This window comes from Petromyzon marinus, chromosome 46 (assembly GCF_048934315.1).
Source record: "Petromyzon marinus isolate PM22_M1 ecotype Great Lakes invasive population chromosome 46, UKy_Petmar_22M1.pri1.0, whole genome shotgun sequence".
In the NCBI taxonomy this organism is placed as follows: domain Eukaryota; kingdom Metazoa; phylum Chordata; class Hyperoartia; order Petromyzontiformes; family Petromyzontidae; genus Petromyzon; species Petromyzon marinus.
Genome location: NC_133712.1, coordinates 9,215,941 through 9,238,021, shown reverse-complemented (window position 1 = coordinate 9,238,021; position 22,081 = coordinate 9,215,941). Strand labels below are relative to the sequence as shown.

The window sequence follows — 22,081 nt, the reverse complement described above, 5'->3', positions numbered from 1 at the left end:
CGAATGGAAATTTATAGCGGTTAAATAATCGAGTGAAAAAATAAACAACCCGTACGATATCTTGACGTAAAAATTAACAGTTATTAAGTTCCTATTTTTGTTTCATGTATTCAGGAGGAATTGATTGAATTAGATTTTGATTAGTTAAATTAACTTAATTGAAAACTCACCTGGGTCCTTAGGTTAAATTGACCAGGCACTTTATAGGAGCGCGGTGGATGCCTATAACCTCGTGAGCGGCACGTGACCGACGGCAGGGAAGTAGCCATCGGAGCAGATTCGATTCACTGTCATTCCTACTTGCGCGGTTCGATTCACGACCTTAATCTTTATTGTCGTATGCACTTTCAAATCCATTCCATCCCATTCGTTGTGAATACGTATCCTAAACGCTTATATATGAATGAGCCCCCCCCTCCCCCCCAAAGTAATCGATTGTTTTGCGCGGTTAACTTTACACGAATCGCGTGCGTAATAATCTAATAACGCACGATTCCGCATAATCGATTCTGGCCTCACTGAACCATGGCGTCGTCTGCGACTGCAGCATCGGCGTCCGTGCGGAGACGGAACGTCGCCCTGAGTCTCTGCCTCCTCGCGCTGTGCCAGCAGCGCTGCCTGTGTGTAGACCAAGTGCCCGTGCTGCTGTGGTCGACGGAGAGGCGAGTGATGTTTGTTTGTTTAAGTGTGTTGTTGCTGCTGTTGCTGCTCTGTGCGAGGTATTATCGGGTGTCGTCAGCGCACTGAGCGCTACGGACCCGGCCGTGCCTCGGTTCCGATACCGCTGGGGGCCAGCCGACATCGCCGAGGGAAACTCTTGACCCGAACCGGTGCTGGGGGGCCCTCACGCGAGCACCTGATGGGGCGTGTATATTAAACATCGCCGCTGGGGAGACAAAGGCGGTCGGACGCGGTGGTGGCCAGCTACACATCCCCGTGGGCCATCGTGCCGTGCCTCCATTCCGGCGCTCGCCAACAGAACTTGCCTCATCAAGGTTCTGTTTCGGCTTACAGGGTGGGGAGAGGGGGAGTGATCTTTGTGTACAGTGCTAATCAATATAGTTGCTAATGTTAAAAGTTCCACCGTCAGTCCACTGCTTGATTATCGTCTCCCTCACGGCACCCTAGGTGGTTAACCACTGATTGAGTGTTTTTTTTTAATGTCATTGTCGTTTATGTCATTAACCACTCACTGGGAGTGTGTTAGGTTGTTATCATTGAAGTTAAACTGTTTTCTTTACAATACTTCATTTAGTGTGACTGCCGCCCGTTGCTATAGCTGCCCCATGAGCCATTCGCCCGGTTTGTACTTAAGAACTTAAGCAAGATAAGGTAATTAAAGCTTTCGTGACTGCATAAAATTAATCATTGTTTTTTTTTCGGTAAAGTCACTTATGTAGAAATACAATTAAATTATATTAATGTAATTTTATACAATAAATATGCAATACAATTATATTAATATTATTATATTATATTCATATAATTTTATTGTATTTCTACATACGTGACTTAAGCATGTGGTGGGCACCAGAGGGCAATGTAAAACACAAATATATATTGTATTGTACGTCTATGCTCCCCGCATTTAACCCAGACTGGCTAGTGTGGCTCAGTACGGTCGATCATTTTCTTCCGCACGTCAATACGTTAAGGGACCGTCCATAAATGACGTCACGCACCTAGGTGGGAGTGGGGGGTCAGACATCTGTGACGAGGGGTGGGTTGAGAAATGACGTCACATCAAAATGCGCAACTTTAAATCAATATAGACAACACGTTCTACTTAATTAAATAGACTTTTTAATAAATGTTTTCTCCCACAACATCAGAGTGCAGCGCCACATTAAATACGCACTACAATGGCAATAGTTTAAAGCGATTTGAAGCATGTTTTATATATATATTTTGGGGGGGTGGAGGGCAGAGCTTTGTGACGTCATATTTGAGAGGGGTCTGACGTTTTGTGACGAGGGGGGAGGGGGTGTGGTCAAAAATCGTCCAAAATCGCGTGACGTCATTTATGGACGTCCCCAAAGGAGCTGCAGTACATTCCGTTGTGGAGGTCTGATTTTGACGAGAGGGCTTCGGGAGAGAGTTCGTGTAGTTGTGCTATTACTCCTTTGAGTGAGGGCCTCAGGCGACCGTGGTTGACTATACGGTTCTTAGCTTGTGTTGCTTGGCCCGGTCGCACCACTTGTGCGCTTGCGTCTTTTTGAGATGGGCGCACCAGCGGCCTGTTGATGCTCTAACGCGGGCCGATGGTCAACTTGCATCCCACTGGGATTGTTGCACATCAGCGTTGGTGTGCGGTGCTATTTCAGGAATATTTTGATTTTTTTTTTCCCTGGATTTTCTGTTTGCACAGTCAACACAAAGTCACTTTAAGATGTTTTTCTTGTTCGTGTTTTTGTTTTTTTTATTTGTTTGTTGCGGTTGCACCCGATTCAAGAGCCGAATGGCTCACAGGGCTATACCAAAATAAATGAAACAATGGAACTGTGAACACCACCGGTGTCTACGCGGTAGGGATGTCAAAGCCAGGAAGGGTAGCAACGTGCGACGCTTGGGGTCTTCAATGAGGAGCATGGCCAGTTAATCGCCACGATTCAAGTGACGTCGGGAGGCCTTCATCCAGCAGTGGATTGGCAGAGGGGCTGTCCAAGTACAACGTGCACAGATTGTGGATCAACTCGGCCTGCTTGGGTCGATCCATGGCCGAGTCTACTCGCCCTTGACAGAACTCAGCGGGTATTTAACACGGGAAATAACACTGTTGCACTTCCTTGTATGGAATTAGAAATTATTAACGCAAAATCTTGACTTTTAAGCTTTCGTGACTGCAGGAATTCATGTTCTTTGGGTCTTTCGGTAAAGTCACGTACAGTGAAACCTTGGATTGCGAGCATAATTCGTTCCGGAAACGTGCTCGTAATCCAAAGCACTCGTATATCAAATGAATAATGGAAACTCAGATGATTCGTTCCACAACCCAAAAATACTGTATTCATATAAAAATGATTAATACAAAATACCTTTTTATATTTGTATTATTTAAATTTAATATAAAGTCATCTAATTTATTAATTGCATTTAATCGTGGCTGGTGTTAGGGAAACGAGGGAGAGGAGAGGAGGAGGGTTATTGTGTAGGACGACTTTCACTTGCAGTACAGTCACTAAAGAAGTCACTACACTTGGACACAAAATAAAAAAAATGCTTTACGCACACACACGTGGTCACAACACTATACTGTAGTAAACAGTATACGCTCGCACGGATGTTGACTATGCGAGTGAGACCGAGCATGGGAGATGATTACCCACAATCCCGCAGCGAGAGAGAGAAGAACCATTGGCTCAGTTGTGATCACGTGACGCTCGGCAGACAAAGCGTATACTGTACGTACTGCTCGTATTGCAAGACATCGCTCGTTTATCAAATTATTATTTTAAAATTTTTGCTCGTCTTGCAAAACACTCGCAGACCAAGTTACTCGCAATCCAAGGTTTCACTGTAGATAGGTTCAAAGAAAATAACTAAAAACCACGACCTTTCGATCGCAACACAAGCGGTCGTCATCAGGAAAAGGGGGTTAGCCTCTAAAGGCAAACTGCTTATAAAGGTACATCATGGGACCTCCTTTGCCAGTACCAAAATGTGAGAATAGGTTTTCCCTTTTTTCTGGCAACAAAACAGGTGTTAAGATGTTCAAACACCAAACTTAAACCTTTTACAAGGAATCATGTGTGCTCACCCCGAGCTTTCATTACTCTGAGAGTGGCATTGTCTTTGTGCTGTACGCCTTTTGGCGTCCTCTGGTCTAACACCGTTTGAGACGAGGCTCAAAAGAAAGCTGTCTCTGGTGTGGACCAATCAGTTTCAAAGACAATGCATATATTATCAGTGTGTTTTTTTGCATTCTGACCACAAGTATTGTGGTTAATGCAGACATGATTCCTTGTAAAAGGTTTCAGTTTGGTGTTTTAACATCTTAACACCTGTTTTGTTATTCTTGGTTCTTTCGGTAAAGTCACGTAGAAGGGAAACAATAAAATAATAAAAATATAAAACAATAAAATTCTCACGACGTTTCGACTGCAACACAAGCAATCATCATCAGGTGTGAAAACCACATCAAGAAAATTTGAAAAAAGTGGCGGTTATTTTTAACGTTAGTACCACGGAGAGCGATTTGACAGTTTGTTCAGATGGACGAGTCCATCTATGTTCGGAAAATAGGAGGGGGGAGGCGAAAATAATGGTCTGAAAGCCACCTTAAGCGTGAACAATCAATTAAGACCCGAAATGGTTTATAAAATCCTTCCAATGATTGCTAAGCCAGAATCCATCGGTTGACATTGTCTCTGTGTTTGTATATGTGGATAGCCTCATGAACGAATCTCTCATGGTAGCCAGGTGGCTTGCAAAGAACCTCTGTCTTGGAGAAGTCAATGTCATGTGAGCCTACTGAATTATAACAGTGATCTGCCACGGCCGAGGTGTTGGTCCTAGCGTGTTTCAGGTCTGCTTTGTGTTCACGGATGCGGTCCGAGACATGTCGTTTGGTTTCTCCAATGTAGCTACTACCACAGAGGCAACTTAGTTTGTAGACGCCGGGGTACTGTTTTGTTGCCAGAAAAAAAGGGGAAAACCTATTCTCATGTTTATAAAGGTTTTAAAATGGGCGTAGCCCAAGTGTCATCAACATGGGCGGGGCAGCTAATGTTAATGTAAGTGATGATACTCGTAGAGGGCAGCGACGGCGCTGGTGGTGGGTTTCCACCAATTAAAAGGCTGCCAAGTAATCATTGCACCTCGCTTTATACACTCGCACTGTAAACGGGGGAGGTTGCTGCTCGAGGTAATGGTGCTCGTAGAGGGCCACTACGGCACTGGTAGTGGGCTTCGATGGCTAGCCAAAAGCCGCTGCCGCCGCTGCTGCTGCATGGGTGACCGGAGTTCGCGTGTCGGTTTAAGCTCCATGACGAGGACATCAAGGTATTGTAGTTCATTTGTGGAAAGCACTTTGTGTAGTGAGCACGACCTCATTACTTATTCGTTTGGCAGCTGGAAGCCAATTCATCTCAGCGGGCACTGGACGGAACATGGTCAGATTACAGGCCACCTGTGTAGCTACCGCCGCCGGGCCAATAATCAGAATCAGCATATGTATTTATTCTGGAGGAATCCGATGAGATATTAAGCTCTTTTTCACAGATGTCCAGGAAGGGGCAGGTAAGAACGTTACAACAACAACAAACAAAAACATGATTGTGCAAAGTACAGGAAAGCAAACAAACCCCCCAAAAAACATACAAATAAAACTAAACCATCCCCATCCTAAGCATTGATAGCATACAGTGGCATGCATTCTTCCCGTTTCGTCCATCATATTTCTGCGCTTGGAGACGACTGCAAAGTAATGGGTGCGTAGTGACTGGGAATGTCACTGTGGTGCCGGGCCTGCGAGGCCATGGCAGGATGTATACTGTTGTGTGAACACCCCGGATATGGGGTGGAGTAGCAGCCCTCGTGGGGGCTTGGGTGAGCGCTGGTTAAGCACGGTGGCACCACGCTCAGCGTGCGGTGCTGGCTCCCGTTGAGAGAGCGAGACAGTTTCAGCCAGCTCGGGTTACGTTGGGGGCATGATACTCTGGCTGACCTGGGGACATGTGACCGGATGATACTGGAGGGCGGCCACCGGTGGAGGGGGCCAATGGGTGGTCACATGGTCCGAGAAGAGCTCTCGAAAGCCTTCGGGCAAGGGTGAGATAGATCGAGAAGGTGGGCGGAGCGAGAGGCAGAGCCAGCCTCAGCCCGGCCCAATATAAGGGGGGCCCTGTGAGGGGCTCGGGGTTCTTACTGTTGGAGAGGAAGGAGATCCACGTCAAGCTTGAAGAAGCCTCCAGCCACGCGGTCCAGGACCCAGCTTGTGGTCAGCACCGGGATAGTGGAACTGTGTCCAGCTCCGCCGTAGCGTGGTTAGTTGGATGGTCACCACCCAAGAGTATGTTGTGTTAATAGCCCTGGAGTATGTTGTGCTAAGAGTTTAATAAAACGTGTTGCTCCCAAGACAACGTCTGCGACCGACTCGGTTGGACTCACTATAGGTGCATCATAAATTATAAGTCGTCGTTTTTCCTACGGGCCCACCTTTTGTTGACACAGTCTCGCATGGGTAACACGAAACCCAAATGTATTTTAAATTCATCGGGGGTGCGGTATCGTGGACACCTTGTTGCTTTGTTATTTTAATGAACTCTTCCTGTCTGTTTGCGGCCTGCTCCTGTTTCAGTTCGCTGTGGAGCTCTGAGCCACCACCACACGTGGGTCACATCGTGTCAGAGTCACAGCTGGAGCAGCAGTTCCTCAAACCAGTGCCTCGGAGTCAGCTCCTGCTGCTCTTCATTCAGGACAAGGTGATCCGTGGGTCATGAGTTGGAGTGGCCATAACCAGAGGCCTCAAACTCCTCCGCCCCCCCCCCCCCCCCCCGAGCTCTCTGGCATTTGCAGAGGAGTTTACAGATACTTAAAACTAACGATAATTTTTTTCTTTTTACCAGTTATGGCCCACTGAGCTATATACACAATTGATAGTTCAACGAAGTGGCTTATCACGTGGGAATTTATAGCAGATAAATATTCAAAACGCACGTTAATTCTAATTGGGGGAGGGAAAAACCGGAGGTCCCGGAGAAAAATCCATGCGACCATGGGGATGAAGACACGAAAACTCCAAATATACAGGCATCGGGGTCGGGATCGAACCCACAACCTGGATACACCAGGCGAGGTAGTTAACGTCTTGCCACTGTGTCGCCTGGATCATTGCACGTATACTGCCTGCGACCTACCGTGTCCATCACTTTACCTGTAAAGCTTGACCACAAACTAAATTATGTTTCATGTTGGTTTTTCTTCAGCTGAGCGTTGACGACTTCACAAGATTTGGTGCGTTTGCTAAAAGGAATGAAAATGCCTTCTCAAGTGTACAGGTACAAAAATAGGCTACTTTTACTTTTAAGCTAAATTGGAAACGGAGCTTTAGGTATGAGCATAGCATTTCCATACTACCAAAGAGTACATTTATTGCACGTCTCCTTGATGATGGTGTTGTTGAAATAAAATATGAACAAATACCATGATTGTGTGACTTTTATGCGACCAATATTTACACATCCCGTTAACAAATTTAATACACTGCTTATATTTCTATTCGGATTTCATTAATTACAGTAATTGTAATCGGACCTATGATGAAATAACCAGCAGTACTCCCGATCTCATCACGTTTTAGAATCTACGTGCGGTTGAGTCTGTTTAGTGTGTGTCCACCCCGTACAACACCGGTTGTTTTAGGCTGTAGGACCATGTTATGAGCAATAGCGGGCAGTGAAACTAAATCTATAATGTTACCGTGCGTTTAGTGCTTCCATGTTCATGCTCCCCACCTTCATCAAACCCCTCTTTGACCAATGTGGTGACGCATGGTCAGAATAAGAACACATTCCTGCGGAGGGAGCTGGTCGGAACGTTGGGTTGCTCGGTCAATGGCCAGGGTCAACGGCGGCACCACGTGGTGTATTCCGCAAATATGCCCGACTGTGAGGGCGGGCACAAGCCGGCGTGAGTAGGTTAAACGTTGAGTTTTATAAGGGCACCACGGGGTGACCAGCCCCACCCAGCCCCACCCCTCCCACCCCCCACCCAGCCCCACCCTCCCCACCCAGCCCCTCCCCACCCTCCCCACCCAGCCCCTCCCCACCCTCCCCACCTTGCCTTTCCCCACGCTCCCCTCCCCACCCAGCCCCTCCCACCCCATCCAGCCCCTCCCCACCCTCCCCTCTCCACCCAGCCCCACCCCTCCCATTTTTGGATGCACGACGGACGGACGGACACAATAATCCCCTGTGGGCTGGTGGTGTAACCAGGAGGTTCCTACCAGTAATATTTATTCATACTGGAGGAATCCAATGAGCTAAAAAAAAAACTCCTTTTCACAAGATGTCCAGTGGTCAAACAGCCCTTGCAACCCACACGATGTGGGGCAGGCCCTCGCCAAACAGCGGACTAACGTGAGGGATTGTTAGTTCCCTGGCAAATGTAATGAGCAGCATGCACACTTGTTACCCTCGCCTCATGCGAGACGCCGCGCTCTTCTCCCCGGGCAGACGGCACTCAAATCGTCGCCATCCTCGCTCGTGCTGCCCGCCGTCGACTGGCGGGCCGCCAGCGAGCTGGCCTCGAAGCTGAGCCAGCGCACGGACGGTGCCGTCACGGAGGTCAAGGACTTCCCTGTGCCGCCGGCGTCCCTGACTCGAGACAGTCCGGGGCTCACCGTCGTGCGTCTCCCAGCTACAGCAAGGTGATCGCCCCGGACGATTCTACGTGTGTGTGTGTGTGTGCGTGTGGTGTCTGTGTGTGTGCGTTCGTGCGGGGAGCACATAGCCTGGCACAAGAGTTGTGGTGATGTCACCGCCACTTTAGTGGTGAATGGCAGTTGTTGCTGTTGTGTTGGAGAGCAGGGGTTGGCTACATGTGGTGTGAAAAAAGTTCAACATTTCTACTGCGCTACGGACCTGGCGACCTGAGTTCAATTCCTGCTCATGCTTAAGACCACTCACAAATACCCAAACTAGTGTTGGGGCTTCCTGATGTCGACTCAGACTTAAATGAGTACCGGGACCAGTGTGTAAACATCAGCATTGGGTAGACAAAGGTGGCTGGGCATGGTGCTCGCCATCTACCCCTTCATGTACTATGCTGGCCTTGATAAGTGCTCGTAAACAGCACTTGTCCCAACAGTCTGTTTAAGGCTATACGGGGGATCTTAAGTTTTTTTTGCGCCAAGAATACTGGAAGCAGTCATGATTTTTGTCTTGTTGAAGTGTAAATATTAGATTGCAATGCAATACAATTGCAATTTTCATATTGTCCAAATGCAATCACACCTTGGATGCGTCATAAAATAAAGGTAATAAGGGTTAAATTGATCTTGAACAATATTGATGTAAAACATCAGCTGGAAAAAGTTTGTTATAATCGCGATGGTTGTAGAAATACAGAAAACCTAAACTTTATAACTACTCAAATTAAAACCACCCAACGATCTGTCAAGACTCAACCCACCAGGTCAATAGAAGTTAAATAAATTAATATACAACATCAGGATTTTTTTAAAATAGAGTTAATAAAGTGTAAATGTAATTATAATGTTGTAATGTTTCAATAGTATACTTAAACATAAAACGGATATATGTTTGTAGGGGTACACGACAAACTAAACGCTTGGGACCCCCTGGGATAGGAGATTGTAATCGAGAATCACGCTCGCAGAAACAGATAACACAACAGATTGTCTGCAACTGAAAATTACACTTCCAGAAGACGATAGACAAGATTATTTAAATTGAGAATCACTCTCCCAGAAACAGATAGCATAGAACATTGTTTGGAGCTGGCAATCACATTTGTAGAAGGGAATGGGCGTAAGCTGAGAAAAACACAATTGGAGGTTGGCCATCTGCCAGCCCATGTCGGTGTATAGTATAACCAAGCCATTGCTAAGTCCAATTAATATTCTTGGTTCTTTCAGTAAAGTCACGTAGAAGGGAAACAATAAAATAATAAAAATATAAAACAATAAAATTCTCACGATGTTTCGACTCCAACACAAGCAATCATCATCAGGTGTGAAAACCACAGCAAGAAAATTTCAAAAAAGTGGCGTTTTTTTTAGGTTATTTTCATCTCCCCCCTCCTCTTTTCCGAACATAGATGGACTCGTCCATCTGAACAAACTGTCAAATCGTTCTCCGTGGTGCTAACATTAAAAAAACGCCACTTTTTTCAAAATTTCTTGCTGTGGTTTTCACACCTGATGATGATTGCTTGTGGTGCAGTCGAAACGTCGTGAGAATTGTATTGTTTTATATATTTTTTATTTTATTGTTTCCCTTCTACGTGACATTACCGAAAGAACCAAGAATATGAATCCCTGCAGTCACGAAAGCTTTAAATTAAAAAAAAGTCCAATTAAGTGAATGAGTCTCGTGAGCTTGTGCAACACGTCGCATGTATTTTTGTGTTCACAGCGCAAGTGAGGAGGCACGTGGAAGGGCATTGGCGAAAAATGGCAAGTGCTGCGTCCAACTTCCTCTCATTATAAAACACAGTCGCGTAATTAGAGGTGTAAAGATGTATGAATAGACGCGTGAATGAGTCTTAATGTTGACATCAATATTTGTGAAGTTCATCATTATTGAAAAAAATAATACGTACTTATAAATCACTTGCCTCTAACCAAATCACCCAAAATGCGCCCAGTCTTATTGGAATCTCAGAAGCTAAGTGGGTTTTGAGCCTGGATAGTGCTTCGATGGGCAACCACCAGGCACACACCGGTTGTTACAGACTGCTGCGGGGCTACGTTGTGGGCAACAGACGGCAGTGCAGCAACATTCATTGTATTGTATTGTCATGCTCCCACATCTTTGCTCGCCACCTTCAACCTGCAATTACCAGCATGGTGAAGTGTGGTCAAACAACTCCCAAGATCTTCGCAGCATCGGAGGAGGCCCTTGCTTATCCATCACTTGACAATGGGCTGTACATGCACAATGTACGTCTCTAAATGAAAGACTCATCACAGATGTTAATTACTTGCAATACAGTACTCCTCTGCTTGACAGCGGTAAGCGTTTGTCAAGATAAGTCAATTTCAGTTAATTTTATTTAACCCGTTTAAATTGATGAGTCTTCTTCGTGAGCCTTTTGAGCGGACTTTTCACCCACATGCTTTGTTTGCCGTAAGCGTAGATTCAAGTTAATCACCTTCTAGTATTGAAAACCCATCAAGTTAAATATGTCACTGTGCAGCCCTATATCATCCCACTGCTGGATGACGGCTTTTCCATGCTGTGCAGGTCTTGGGGGGTAATTTTACCATGCCTTACCACGCTGCTTAGTATGGGTTGGTGACAGTATGGATCATTAAAACGTGAGTACAGAAGTACAGTACAACGGATAATGTTGCTACGCTGCCTTCTGTTTCCCAATGTGCAGCTCTGCAGCTTCTGTAAGACCTGTTAAGTATGGTGGTTGCCTATCCAACCACTATCCAAGCTAAAGCCTGCTTATTTTTTTGTGGCCTGGCAAGATCTGGCACATTCCGGGTTATTTAGTGATGTATTAAACACATGGCTTGAAGATACCTGTGGGTCTAAACTACCGTCACGCAGTATGCGTGTTGCGATTGTGATGTAATACAGAGAGCTCATGGGTTAATTGGAATGAAGGCAGATAGAAATTAATGTTGCCTATTACACAACATACCCATTACCACGGTGCAATTTTTGTATGCGGTAAGCAACGGTGATTGCGGATGAAGATTTAAATGCATTAATGCACCAGGGCCCTTTATAGCCACTGTAAATGTTTAGACAAATTTACAGCTGCGTTACAAAAGTCTTTTCAGAGATTCTTGGCTTTGCCATGCAGCAATGATAGATCATTCATCAGCGGGGCAGAAATGACAGATTTGTGCACCAGTCAGCATTTTTAGAGCAATATTGTCTGCCTCGCCCCTTCCTCTTGTGTACGTGTCGCTTGGACACTCATTAAATAAGGAATAGTGTGGCAGTGTTGTGGCAAAATCGACCGCAACGTCGATAGTCCTCATGAGAGGCAAGTCTACATCTTGTAAATGAGCTTAAAGCAGGTTGATGGAGCCACAGTGTGAAACGGATTCAGAGTACACGTGGAACTCTATCACTTCCCACATCCGCAATACCAAATGCACTCTGACTTTCAAGAAACATCTAAAGGCCTCTATCTGTCTGGGTCAGGCCTTCGAGCATCCCTGATCTTGGCTCTGAGTTTATTGACTTGTCTGCAAAATCTGGCACGTTATAAATTTAATTCTATTAAGACAATTTACGGCGCTTTATATACTGCTGGACGAAGGTCTCCCCTCCCGCATCGTTCATGGGAGTTGCTTCACCGCGCTGGTTAATCTGGATCCGGTGATGGGCATATCTAGGATCGGTTCAGATGTCAATCGCCACGGATGTTAGCCTTGGATAGGAATCAAGCTCAGGTCACCGGGTTCATAGCGCAGTGCCCAAACCGCTCCGCCACCCCCCCCCCCCCCCCCAACATCTAAGCACGAATATGGTTATTTTGTGTTATGTATTTAAAAAAAGTTTGCGTAAAGGTGTGCTTGAACACAAAAATTGGACATTTTAATAGATATTTTATCTGTGGTTAAGATGCTCATTAACGTAAAACGTGTTTGCGAAAACTTTAAATGTGTTCTATTACACAGCGTCATTTGGTATTTATAAGGCTTCATGTTAATAAACACGGAATGTTACGCACATTCTAAGCCTTAATGTGATGTTCGCAAGTGGGCGTAATAGCCATGATATTATAGCTTGACCGTGTGTGTGTGCGCAGCGCGCACGGTCAAAGTCCCAGGCCGTTTATAAACAGCTGACCAAGTCATTGAGTGCCGAATGACGGGTGTGGGTTGTCATTTGCACAGATGACATCATTGGCCAGGTGATGAAACTGCTTGAGAAAGGGGGCCAGTCCTTCACAGCCATGTACACGGCAAGCCGGCCGTCCAAGGTTTGTTCCCGCATCACATCTTCGTGTTAGAGACAAACGGCCCACGGAAGCGGCTGTCATGGAGCTACTTCTGAAATACCTTCAAGTGACCTCTATTCATCCTCAGCCGTGGTCGATCCACTGCTGGATGTAGGCTTCCCCGTGGCGTCACCACTCCTCTAATAGCGTTGACATACTGATTGGGCAAGTGCTGTTTGCGAGCACCTATTAAGGCATGCACGGCACACGAGGGGGTGGGTGGCCAACGCCACACCCCTTGTCTCCCCAGTACTGATGTTTTTATGCACCGCACCAGGTACTCATTTAAGGCCGACTCTACCTAGAGGAGGCCCAGAACCAGTTCAGATAGTTGCCACTGGTGATGGCCATGAGTGGGAATCGAACTCGGGTCACCGGGTTCGTAGTGCAGTGTGCTAACCGCTAGCGAATTTGTTGTCGTCCCCCCCCCCCCGCACCTCCGATTAGCACAGTTGGCTACGTATGGTGTGAAAGAAATTTAACATACATATGAGGGGGGGGGGCGGGGGAAAAATGGAAAGGGAATGTAATAAAACACCACAAAGGAAATAAAATACACGCGACATGCGAGCTTGTTGAACTTACGTCCCTCTGAACAATTATCCACTCCCTCCAGTTCCCAGAAGAGGGGGGCACAACCCCCCGACGACACCCGTCCCCTCCACCCGACCTCCCGACTCCCGACGCACCTCGCATTCGGCTCCGTAAAAACTGTCTTCGAACGCCCGCGTAGTGTAGAGTGTAGTGTGGTAGCGTATAGTGTGCTGTGTTTAATTATTTAATGTTATTCATTTATCTCGATCAGGTGCCAACGGGCAACGACTGGGGACGGGATGAGCTCGCGGCCGACTGGCATGTCAACCGCCAGCTCCTGCAGGCGGCGACCAAGGCCCCGCCGGCGCCCGCCGGCTCCCATGCGCCGCTCGTGGTGCAAAACGGCTCGCAGCCGTGCATCTTATTCTGGGCCCGCCGCCTCCTCGTCGGCTTTGGCGGCTCTGCCGCCGCCACGTACGACCTCACGAATGCCACCTTCGTCTCGGGGCTGGTGAACAGCAACGCGTCGGCGTGCCACGCGGACAACTCGACGTAAGAGCGCACGCTCCCAAGGCTCCGAGCTAAAACATTACCTCGGTGGTTTATGTTACCAGGAGAGGGCCCACTGCGAGACGCGCAGTTCTTTTTCAGAAGCGACCTGCCCGCAAGCGGTAGCTCAACGAGGTGGCTTATTGTTTGCGCGGAGATGTATTGTAGCAGCCGAATACTCTGATCGTGCGGTGTTGATTTATAAATGCGGAGAGGAAAAACCTGAAGGACCCGAAAGAAAACTCCACGTGACCACGGGGGGGGGGGGGGTCGAGAGGTATGCAAACTCCAAATATACAGGCGTCAGGGTCTGGATCAAGCCCATGACCTCACTGAGCTACATAAACCCACTGAGCCTATTTAGCTTTTTTTCATACGCAACCTGCCCACAAACGATAGCTCATCGAAGTGGCTTGTTGTTTGAAAATGTATAATAGCAGCCTAATACTTTTTAACGCGTGGTGTTAATTCTAAATGTGGAGGGAAAAACCGGAGGTCCTGGAGACACGCAAACTCCAAATATACAGGCGTCAGGGTCGGGATCGAACCCACAACCTCCCGGATACCAGGCGAGGTAGTTAACATCTCGCCACCGTGGCGCCTGAGGGAAAGTGTATCCCAGTTCAAGCAGCCCGGGGATAATCGCCTGAGTGGTTTCCTGGTAAAACGAGTGTGGGTCAATGCCCGTCGTAGCTTAAAATGTTAAGGCCCAGAAAATCGTACTTCAGATGCAGAACTAGGGGGCACAACACTCACTGGGTTCAAGTATCTTGGTGGGTAAGAATATCTTAAATAAACATGCTATTCATTATATGCTCAAGACAAAGTAATGCTAAACATTAACATGGAAAATGCAAGCGTTGTTGAATTTGCTCAATTAACTAAAACTGAGTTTTTGCTCTTTTATTGTGTTATGTTTACAATTTGTAAGTACTTTGGAAATTTCAACAGATTTACAATAACCATGCAGTCATAACACTACATTGCAATTAAAAGGGGCTTTTTTAGGTATTGCATGATGCCTGCCACGAAATAATGCTGAGCCACTATTAAAGTCCTATCGATGCCTCTTACGAATTTTTATTGTCAGTTTCTGTGTCCCATGCATTTACATCGTTTGTGGAAACAGTGTCTGATCATTAATGATCACTGTTATTAGAAATGGCGCTGAGCTGTGTCGTGTCTGTTTTGTCTCAGGCTGGTCCTATCTTACTCAAACTTGAGAATCTCCAATCTGCCGGTCACCAACTTGAACATTGAGTATGTATCATTGCCACCTTGCGAGCACCAGAGTGAAAACAACTCAACTCTTTTTTGAACATGTTCAAAAAGTCACGCGCGTGCATACATTTTTATCGCTTTGCAACATTTATATGCGTTCTGAAATATTTAGTTGGTGATATTAGATAATAGCGTTACATTCTGCGCAGGTTTATACTATAGTTGCGTTCATATTGGATCATCTTTCAGAGCATTATTGTGATCCCGTAGTACAGACGGTATCACAGAGCTAATGCATGAACACTTTCAAGCTGAGTTGGAAAGCATTGAAAAGTACAAGTTAATGTAACCACAAAGTTAGGAAAAAGTATTTGGTTTATATGGCATTTTTTGTGACTCAATTATAAAGTCAAAGTTTTCGAAGCCAGCCTAAAGGGAGAGCCGTTACGGTTTTGGCAAATGTCTGCCATACTGAAGGTAATAAAGCAATTTAAAACACGACAGTTAAGTTTTTATTACATTTATACTGCAGTTTAATTATATTTATGCAGCAGTTCTCACACAGCACTATCAACTCCAGCTGCCCAAGTTCGGTTTCTGGCCACAGCTAACATCAGTGGCATGCGGTATAAGAACTGGTCATGCCCCACCCCTATTACTCATAAACCCACACTTACCAGTGCGTGAAGTATGGTCGAAAAACCCAAATCACAGACACAGCATTTAGAGGCCATGGTGGATAGACAGCGGCTGTAATTTCATATCTTACACATGTTTGTTATGCTGTTATATTCCATTTGTACATTACCACGTAAGACGTTTAACGCTTAATAGCTTACAATTGAATATTTACAAATGAAGACCCCAAAAATTACAGAGCACATCAGCAAAGCATACGTTGTCAAAGGAAACATTTGATTAAATTCAATACAACAGAGAAGTACAGTGACTGTATAAATTAAAAAAATTGCTAGTGCCTATCAGTACACGCCTCCCACCAAGGGCAGCTTAATTAGCACGTAAACAGCGTCCTGTTTGGAGGTTTTAACCGCGTTTCAACCGTCTCCCTGTTGCAGAATAACGCTTTCCCAGCGCCATTACCCGGTGTCCAACCGGAACTGGATGACGGTGGAGCAGCTGATCGTGGAGGCTGTGAACGAGACGGCGGGCGGCACCATGTCGTGGAACGCGACGGAGCAATACGCTGTGCGTTGGGCGTCCAACCCCTCCGAGTTCTCCTACAGCTGTGGCGCCGTTGACTCGGAGCCCCGGCACAGTGGCATGGTGCTCATGGGCAGCTTCGGCCCGGATGCCTCGCCCGCGGAACGCCAGAGGCAGATCCACTTCTCCATCGAGGGATTCCAGGTACCCAGGCCCGGGGGGGTCGGGGGCGGGGGTGAACGCATCCCAAAAATCGGTTTGTTTGTTTGTACGTGTGTCGAACTTCTCTCGCACCTTACGTAGCCAACCGTGCTAAATTGGAGGTGCGGGGGAAGGACAACCAAACTAAACACAAAAAGCAGTTCGAAAGAAATGAGTTTGTCAATCTAGATGATTTAAAAGTGCATAGCTCCAAGTCGCTCCTAATATCGGAAGGAAGAGCATTTCATACGGCCGCATCATCATCATCACCACCATCGTACACGTATGTATGTTGAACTTCCCACCGTACGTAGCCAACCGTCCTAATCGGAGGTGTGTTGGAAGGACAACAAACTAATGACAAAAAGCAGTTCTAAAGAAATGAACTGCTTATTGATATCTGGTGAGAGACGCTTCAGGTTAACCCCTTTGCAAAGTAATTGAATCGGAGGAGAGAACTCATGCGTACGCATGGATTATGAAATGCATTCCAACTTTGGGGGTATTTAATTAGCGGTATGAAAGCCAGTGTGTCGCTGTCAAAGGAAAAGGCGCCAGGTTTTAGATAAACCTTTGATGAATTTGGCCACTTGCTATATGTTATCACAATTCGAGTAATTGTTGAGCATTGGGGGTGCTATGCGTTCCTGCCAATGTTATCGATCAAATTCTGACCAATAAATCTGGAGGCTTAAGATGTGAGATTATGCATGGATGAAGTTAACATTGGAATTCGATGTTTTGCTCAAAATTATTTTTCGCTCCGTAAGGCTGTGAACTCGGGAACATGTACGCTATCAGTGTCTGGAACGTTTTGATGTTTACGCTGGAAAAAGTTTTTGTTTTTACCAAGGTCCTCCACGGGTCATTCTTGTAAAACAGCTTTAGGCTGAATATTTCTTACCCACGTCGCCAAATACGACCGAATCGCGAAACGCTACAGAAACCCCGACCTCACAATGCAGCTGCGTGCATGCCGAGCATTATAATACTATAAAACTATTTTTAATTTTACAAGGTAAGACTCACTGAGCCTATAGAGCTCTTTTTTGGAAGCAACTTGGCCACAAATGATAGCTCAGCGAAGTGGCTTATTATCACGTGGACATTCATTTGTAGCAGCAGCCAAAATACTCTTAAGCGCATGATGATTCTAAATGTGGAGGGGAAAAATCGGAGGACCCCGGAGAAAAATCCACGCAACCACGGGGAGAGAGAGAGAGAGAGACGCGCAAACTCCACGTGTACAGCAGGCGTTGCCAGGGTCGGGATCGAACCCACGACCTCTTGTATGACAGGGGAGGCAGATAAATTCTCGCCAGCGCAGCGTTCACCGCGCGACATTCTGAGGTTGGTATCCTCATGGTGCGCGTGTACCCCACACCCCACACCCACCCCCACGCCTACCCCTCCACCCCTCACAGATCCAGGGCTCCGCGGCGATGCGTAACGGCACAGCGTTCGCCTACGCCAGCGACTGCACCTCCTTCTTCACGCCCGCCATCTGGATGGGCCTCGTGTCGGGCTTCGTGCTGCTGCTCGTCCTCACCTATGCCCTGCACATGCTCTCCTCCATCAAGACCATGGACCGCTTCGACGACCCCAAGGCGCCCGGCCTCTCCATCCCGCAGACGGATTAACCGCTCGCTTGCGCGTGAGAGAGCGTCAACCCCCAGACCGCTTGCCGTTATTACGACCCACCCACCCCCCTCCCCCACTCCCTCCCCCCTGTAAAATGCGGCTGCTAATTACACTCCCAAAGTTGCCGAAATTTGATTCGTGTTCAGTTGATTGTTGTATGGATTCAATTTGTAACAGGGATGTATATATGTGTATACAGGGCGATCCGTTTATAGATACTCGGCTGATTAGTGAAATGATCCTCGTAATTATTTTCAGCACGTGATGGGATATCGTGAAAGCGATGTCTGCGTACCTTACAGGGAGGGGAGTTAAGATTCAATGCGTGTATTGGTGAAAGATGCGCAGACGCCTTGAATTAAATCGAACGTTTTCCCTTGTCTCATTATTTTGGTGGGGTATCTATACATGGATCACATTGTATAATAAAGTGTTGATTGTAGGGGGGGGGAAGTCAAGTCTTTGAAAGAGTCTGTTTTGTTTGTCAGTCGGAAAAGACTGACCTTTGCGCAAAGGTTTCTGCATTTATTAACTCGGTCATGCTCAATTAACATGGTGCCATCAATTTTGCTGTGAGCATAATCAGTGTAATCCAGGTTGCGAGTAACACACGGGTGAATATTGCCTGGGTGTCGTCGTACTCTTGGGTGACCTGGCTCGAGTGTACGAGTCAAGCGTCTACTTTTGTCCGCTGTAGCAGCAGCAGCGTGGAATCTGTCTCTTTGTGGGCCTGGTGTCGTTTGGAATGGAAAACCGGACCAGATTCTGAGGCCAGTGACCTGGATGCTGATTGGGACTCGCTGCTGTTGCCGCCACCGCCGCCCGCCCGCATGCTTGCGAGGACAACCGGAGGTGGTCAATTTGTAGTCCTTTTGACCTCAATGCACTTCAGGTTTCATTGTCAGCCCATCAACGTGTGTGTGTGTGTGCGCAATGATGAATTGACTGACTACATTTTATGAATGGGAAATACTGGTAGGTAGATTTGAGCTGAGCAGTGAGGAGAGGATGTATGTAAACTATTTAGAAGATGAGTTAACGCGGCATGCACGTTATGTCGCGTAGGTGGTCCGCGTTAATTGAGAAGGGCACAGCACGTGGCTCGGCACAGCACGTGGCTCGGCACAGCACGTCGCTCGGCACAGCACGTCGCTCGGCACACCCGTCCAAACATTTGTGGTTGGAGGCAGCTGTGTCCCTCGTCCCCCACAATGTCTCACCTAAAGAAACCTCGGCCACGGGTTTGCTGCTAGTACTTAAAAGTTAAAGTAGCAGTTTGGCTATAAGAAAAGTTGTCCACAAAATAACCAACATTTCATGTTTTAAACTTATCGGAAAGCTGCATGAAGAACATTTAAAGCATATTACAATTGCCTTGATGATGGGTGATGCTTTTGTGAGAACCAGCGCGCAGCATTGACATGGTACATTGTGTTATAGGGCAAAGTGTTGAATTGTCACTCGTTTTAATTTAAATGAACTCATTATTTGCTGTGTTGGCACACGCAAATGCAGGAAAAACACCCCATGACGTTTGGTGGTACGAGCAGAGTGCAAGACAGAGTCGACACTTTAATTGGTCGTGCGAATGGCTGGTGAACCGAATTGGAGAGATGTACAATATTGTGTTGATTAAATTAATTTTTGCGTGCTTATGGACCAATCACTGTCTGCAATTTACCTGGCAAATTTCCTCCCCAAAATGGCCAACCCGTCACTTCAAAAGTTGGAGTAAAAAAAAAACGTGACCCACTCACGTCATCGTAAAGATACATTTACAGCAACATCAGTGTACAACGCGTTGAAGGAATAATGCGGATGTTGAATATGCCATCTTAAATTACGGGCCAAGTCCACTGCACTCAAACATCAGTTGTAAACAACATTCTGAAACATCGCCCTCTGTTGGAATGGTTTTTAACTGCAGTTCTATTGAACTGTAGTATTCAACTTGGCCAGCTATAATTACAAAATCAATTGCATTGCCCAGGTGACACCACTGGCACTTACACATACTAAACTACATTGCTTACAAGGCGTATGTGCCAGCAGCTTAGGAAATATTTTGTTTACAATTGAATGCCTCTTCCGCTGTTGTATTGGGTAAAATGTGTGCCTTTTGAACTGTCAGAATGTGCCTGCAAAGACGCAACTTGCACGTATGTTCCTTAGCGAGATTTATTAAAATTTGCCACATGCCGTTGTTTACTCCTTGGCAATGAATTGCCTTTTTTTCCTAATCAAGAGTTTAAATAAATCCAACTGTAAAGGCAAATATGCCGATAAATTTCAGTTTTTTTTTACGCTGGCAAGTAAATATGTTTAAGCCATTGTTGGCCCACTTATATAGATGGGTGTGAAACGCATAGTTATTTTTGGAAAGGTGCCTTGATATATTAATCGAAAACCCTAACAAGCAATAGAGAAAACACCTCATTTGTGATTGGTGGTGTGCCAAATTCATCGTAGGTCCCATTTGAAAGCTGCAAAGACAATTTAAAAAATCATACCCTGATATTTAATAATTATAATAAAACAGAGAATCGGCCTTGCCTTGTGAATTTATTTTCTCATCTTGTGCTTATGTCGCACGATAATAATGCGATATTGTTAATTTTGTTGTGTTTAATTGTCAGTTTTTTGCTACGGGTTCCTGATCTATGCAGATGCTGTGCTTTTACGGTCACTGTAGAATGTGCTGTAGTTTATAGGCAAACAATTCTTCCCCAGTGGCTTTGGGGGAAATACGTTTGTGCATTTGTGTGACATTGCAATACTGCACTGTGTGTACACGGTTTAAACTGATTAACACCAAAGGTGCGCTTTCACTGGGCAGAGCACTCTGTCTTGGCGCTTCCAGGCGGAAGTCAGCTCTTGTGTACCTATGTTGAACTTCTTTCGCACCGTATGTAGCCAACCACGCTGATGGACGGTCCCTGGGCGTTTGGCGGGCATTTCAGTTTGCTTGTTTCAAGAGTACGGTGATTATCTACAAATCAGATCTTGAAACAATCTTGACACCGTCCACCTCATGCTGTGCGTGGCAGCTCCGTGAGCGCCCTGTGGCGAGTTGTGGGCTAAAGGGTCGCTCAATAGAAAAAGCGCTCCGAAGCATTCCAGCCCATTAAGCGCAACACCCCTTTCCCAGTATTTGCATAGCGTAGTGGCACATAACGCATTACCTAATTGAATACAACGTCGCCAACAGCCAGTGCACTATTTGTGCGTGGCAGAACGGTCAGTTTCTATACTTGTTCTCATACCTGACGTTAAAATATCCGCCTATACGTCAAGCCCCATCGAGTCCAAGATGTGACATACCGTTCGCTATATGTAATGAAATCCTGAGTATCCTCCACATACACATTGCTATGAGTGATATTGCTGTATTCGACTATGTGAAATTCAACTTTAATTTCTAACATTTCACTGTTCAATCCAAACCCCAACAGCAGATTTAAACATACATATTTATTGGCTTGCAAATATAACGTTTAGGCAGTTATCATTTGCGGATTTTAAAACAAAATAATATTTTTTTATGCCTAAGAATAACGTTTGCAGATATGATTTCTTAATTTCGCATCACTGTACTACTGATTATGTCACTGTAACATGTTGATAAATGTCCAAGAATATGTCTTCCTGTTTTACGTGTTTCCTGGTAATTATGTTGTCAATGCCATTTCTGTATTGCTGAATTGCCTCTTGTTTAATCCAGGATGAGTCGGATATAATAAAAATACAGGTTACATGTGACTTAAGACCATTTATTCCTTCCTGATCGTTGTTGCCTTCAAATGCATTTAGAATGGTGTAACCTCATTACAACAACAGTGCCCTGTTGTAAAAATGGCACGTGTTTTCATGGATTAATATTGACACAAAAGGTGATTTGTATACAATCTGATCCTGTCAAATGGCAGAAGCTAAGCGGCATTGAGCCATTGAGCCAGGTTAGCATATGTTAGGCTTCGAGGTGGCCAGGAGATGAGTGGCGACTTGCCTCCCTTACTTATAGGTGGAGGGTTTTCTCCGGGTTCCAAAAAATATATACAGGAGGAATCGGATGAGCTAAAAAGCACTTATTCACGATGTCCAGTAAGATTGCACTGTTATCCCA

The 22,081-nt window shown here is 45.9% G+C and overlaps 1 protein-coding gene across 1 annotated transcript; it reads left to right on the top strand.

Moving 5' to 3' along the window:
* Positions 1–447: 447 nt before the first annotated feature.
* On the top strand, positions 448–21,717 carry LOC116952397 (V-type proton ATPase subunit S1-like). Its single transcript, XM_032971745.2, has 10 exons — positions 448–662; positions 6,299–6,422; positions 6,927–6,998; positions 8,175–8,368; positions 10,098–10,138; positions 12,548–12,633; positions 13,457–13,737; positions 14,932–14,994; positions 16,032–16,320; positions 17,742–21,717. Exons 1-10 carry the CDS (start codon positions 526–528, stop codon positions 17,955–17,957), a joined length of 1,503 nt encoding a protein of 500 aa, XP_032827636.1. The 5' UTR covers positions 448–525; the 3' UTR covers positions 17,958–21,717.
* The last annotated feature ends 364 nt before the right edge of the window (positions 21,718–22,081 follow it).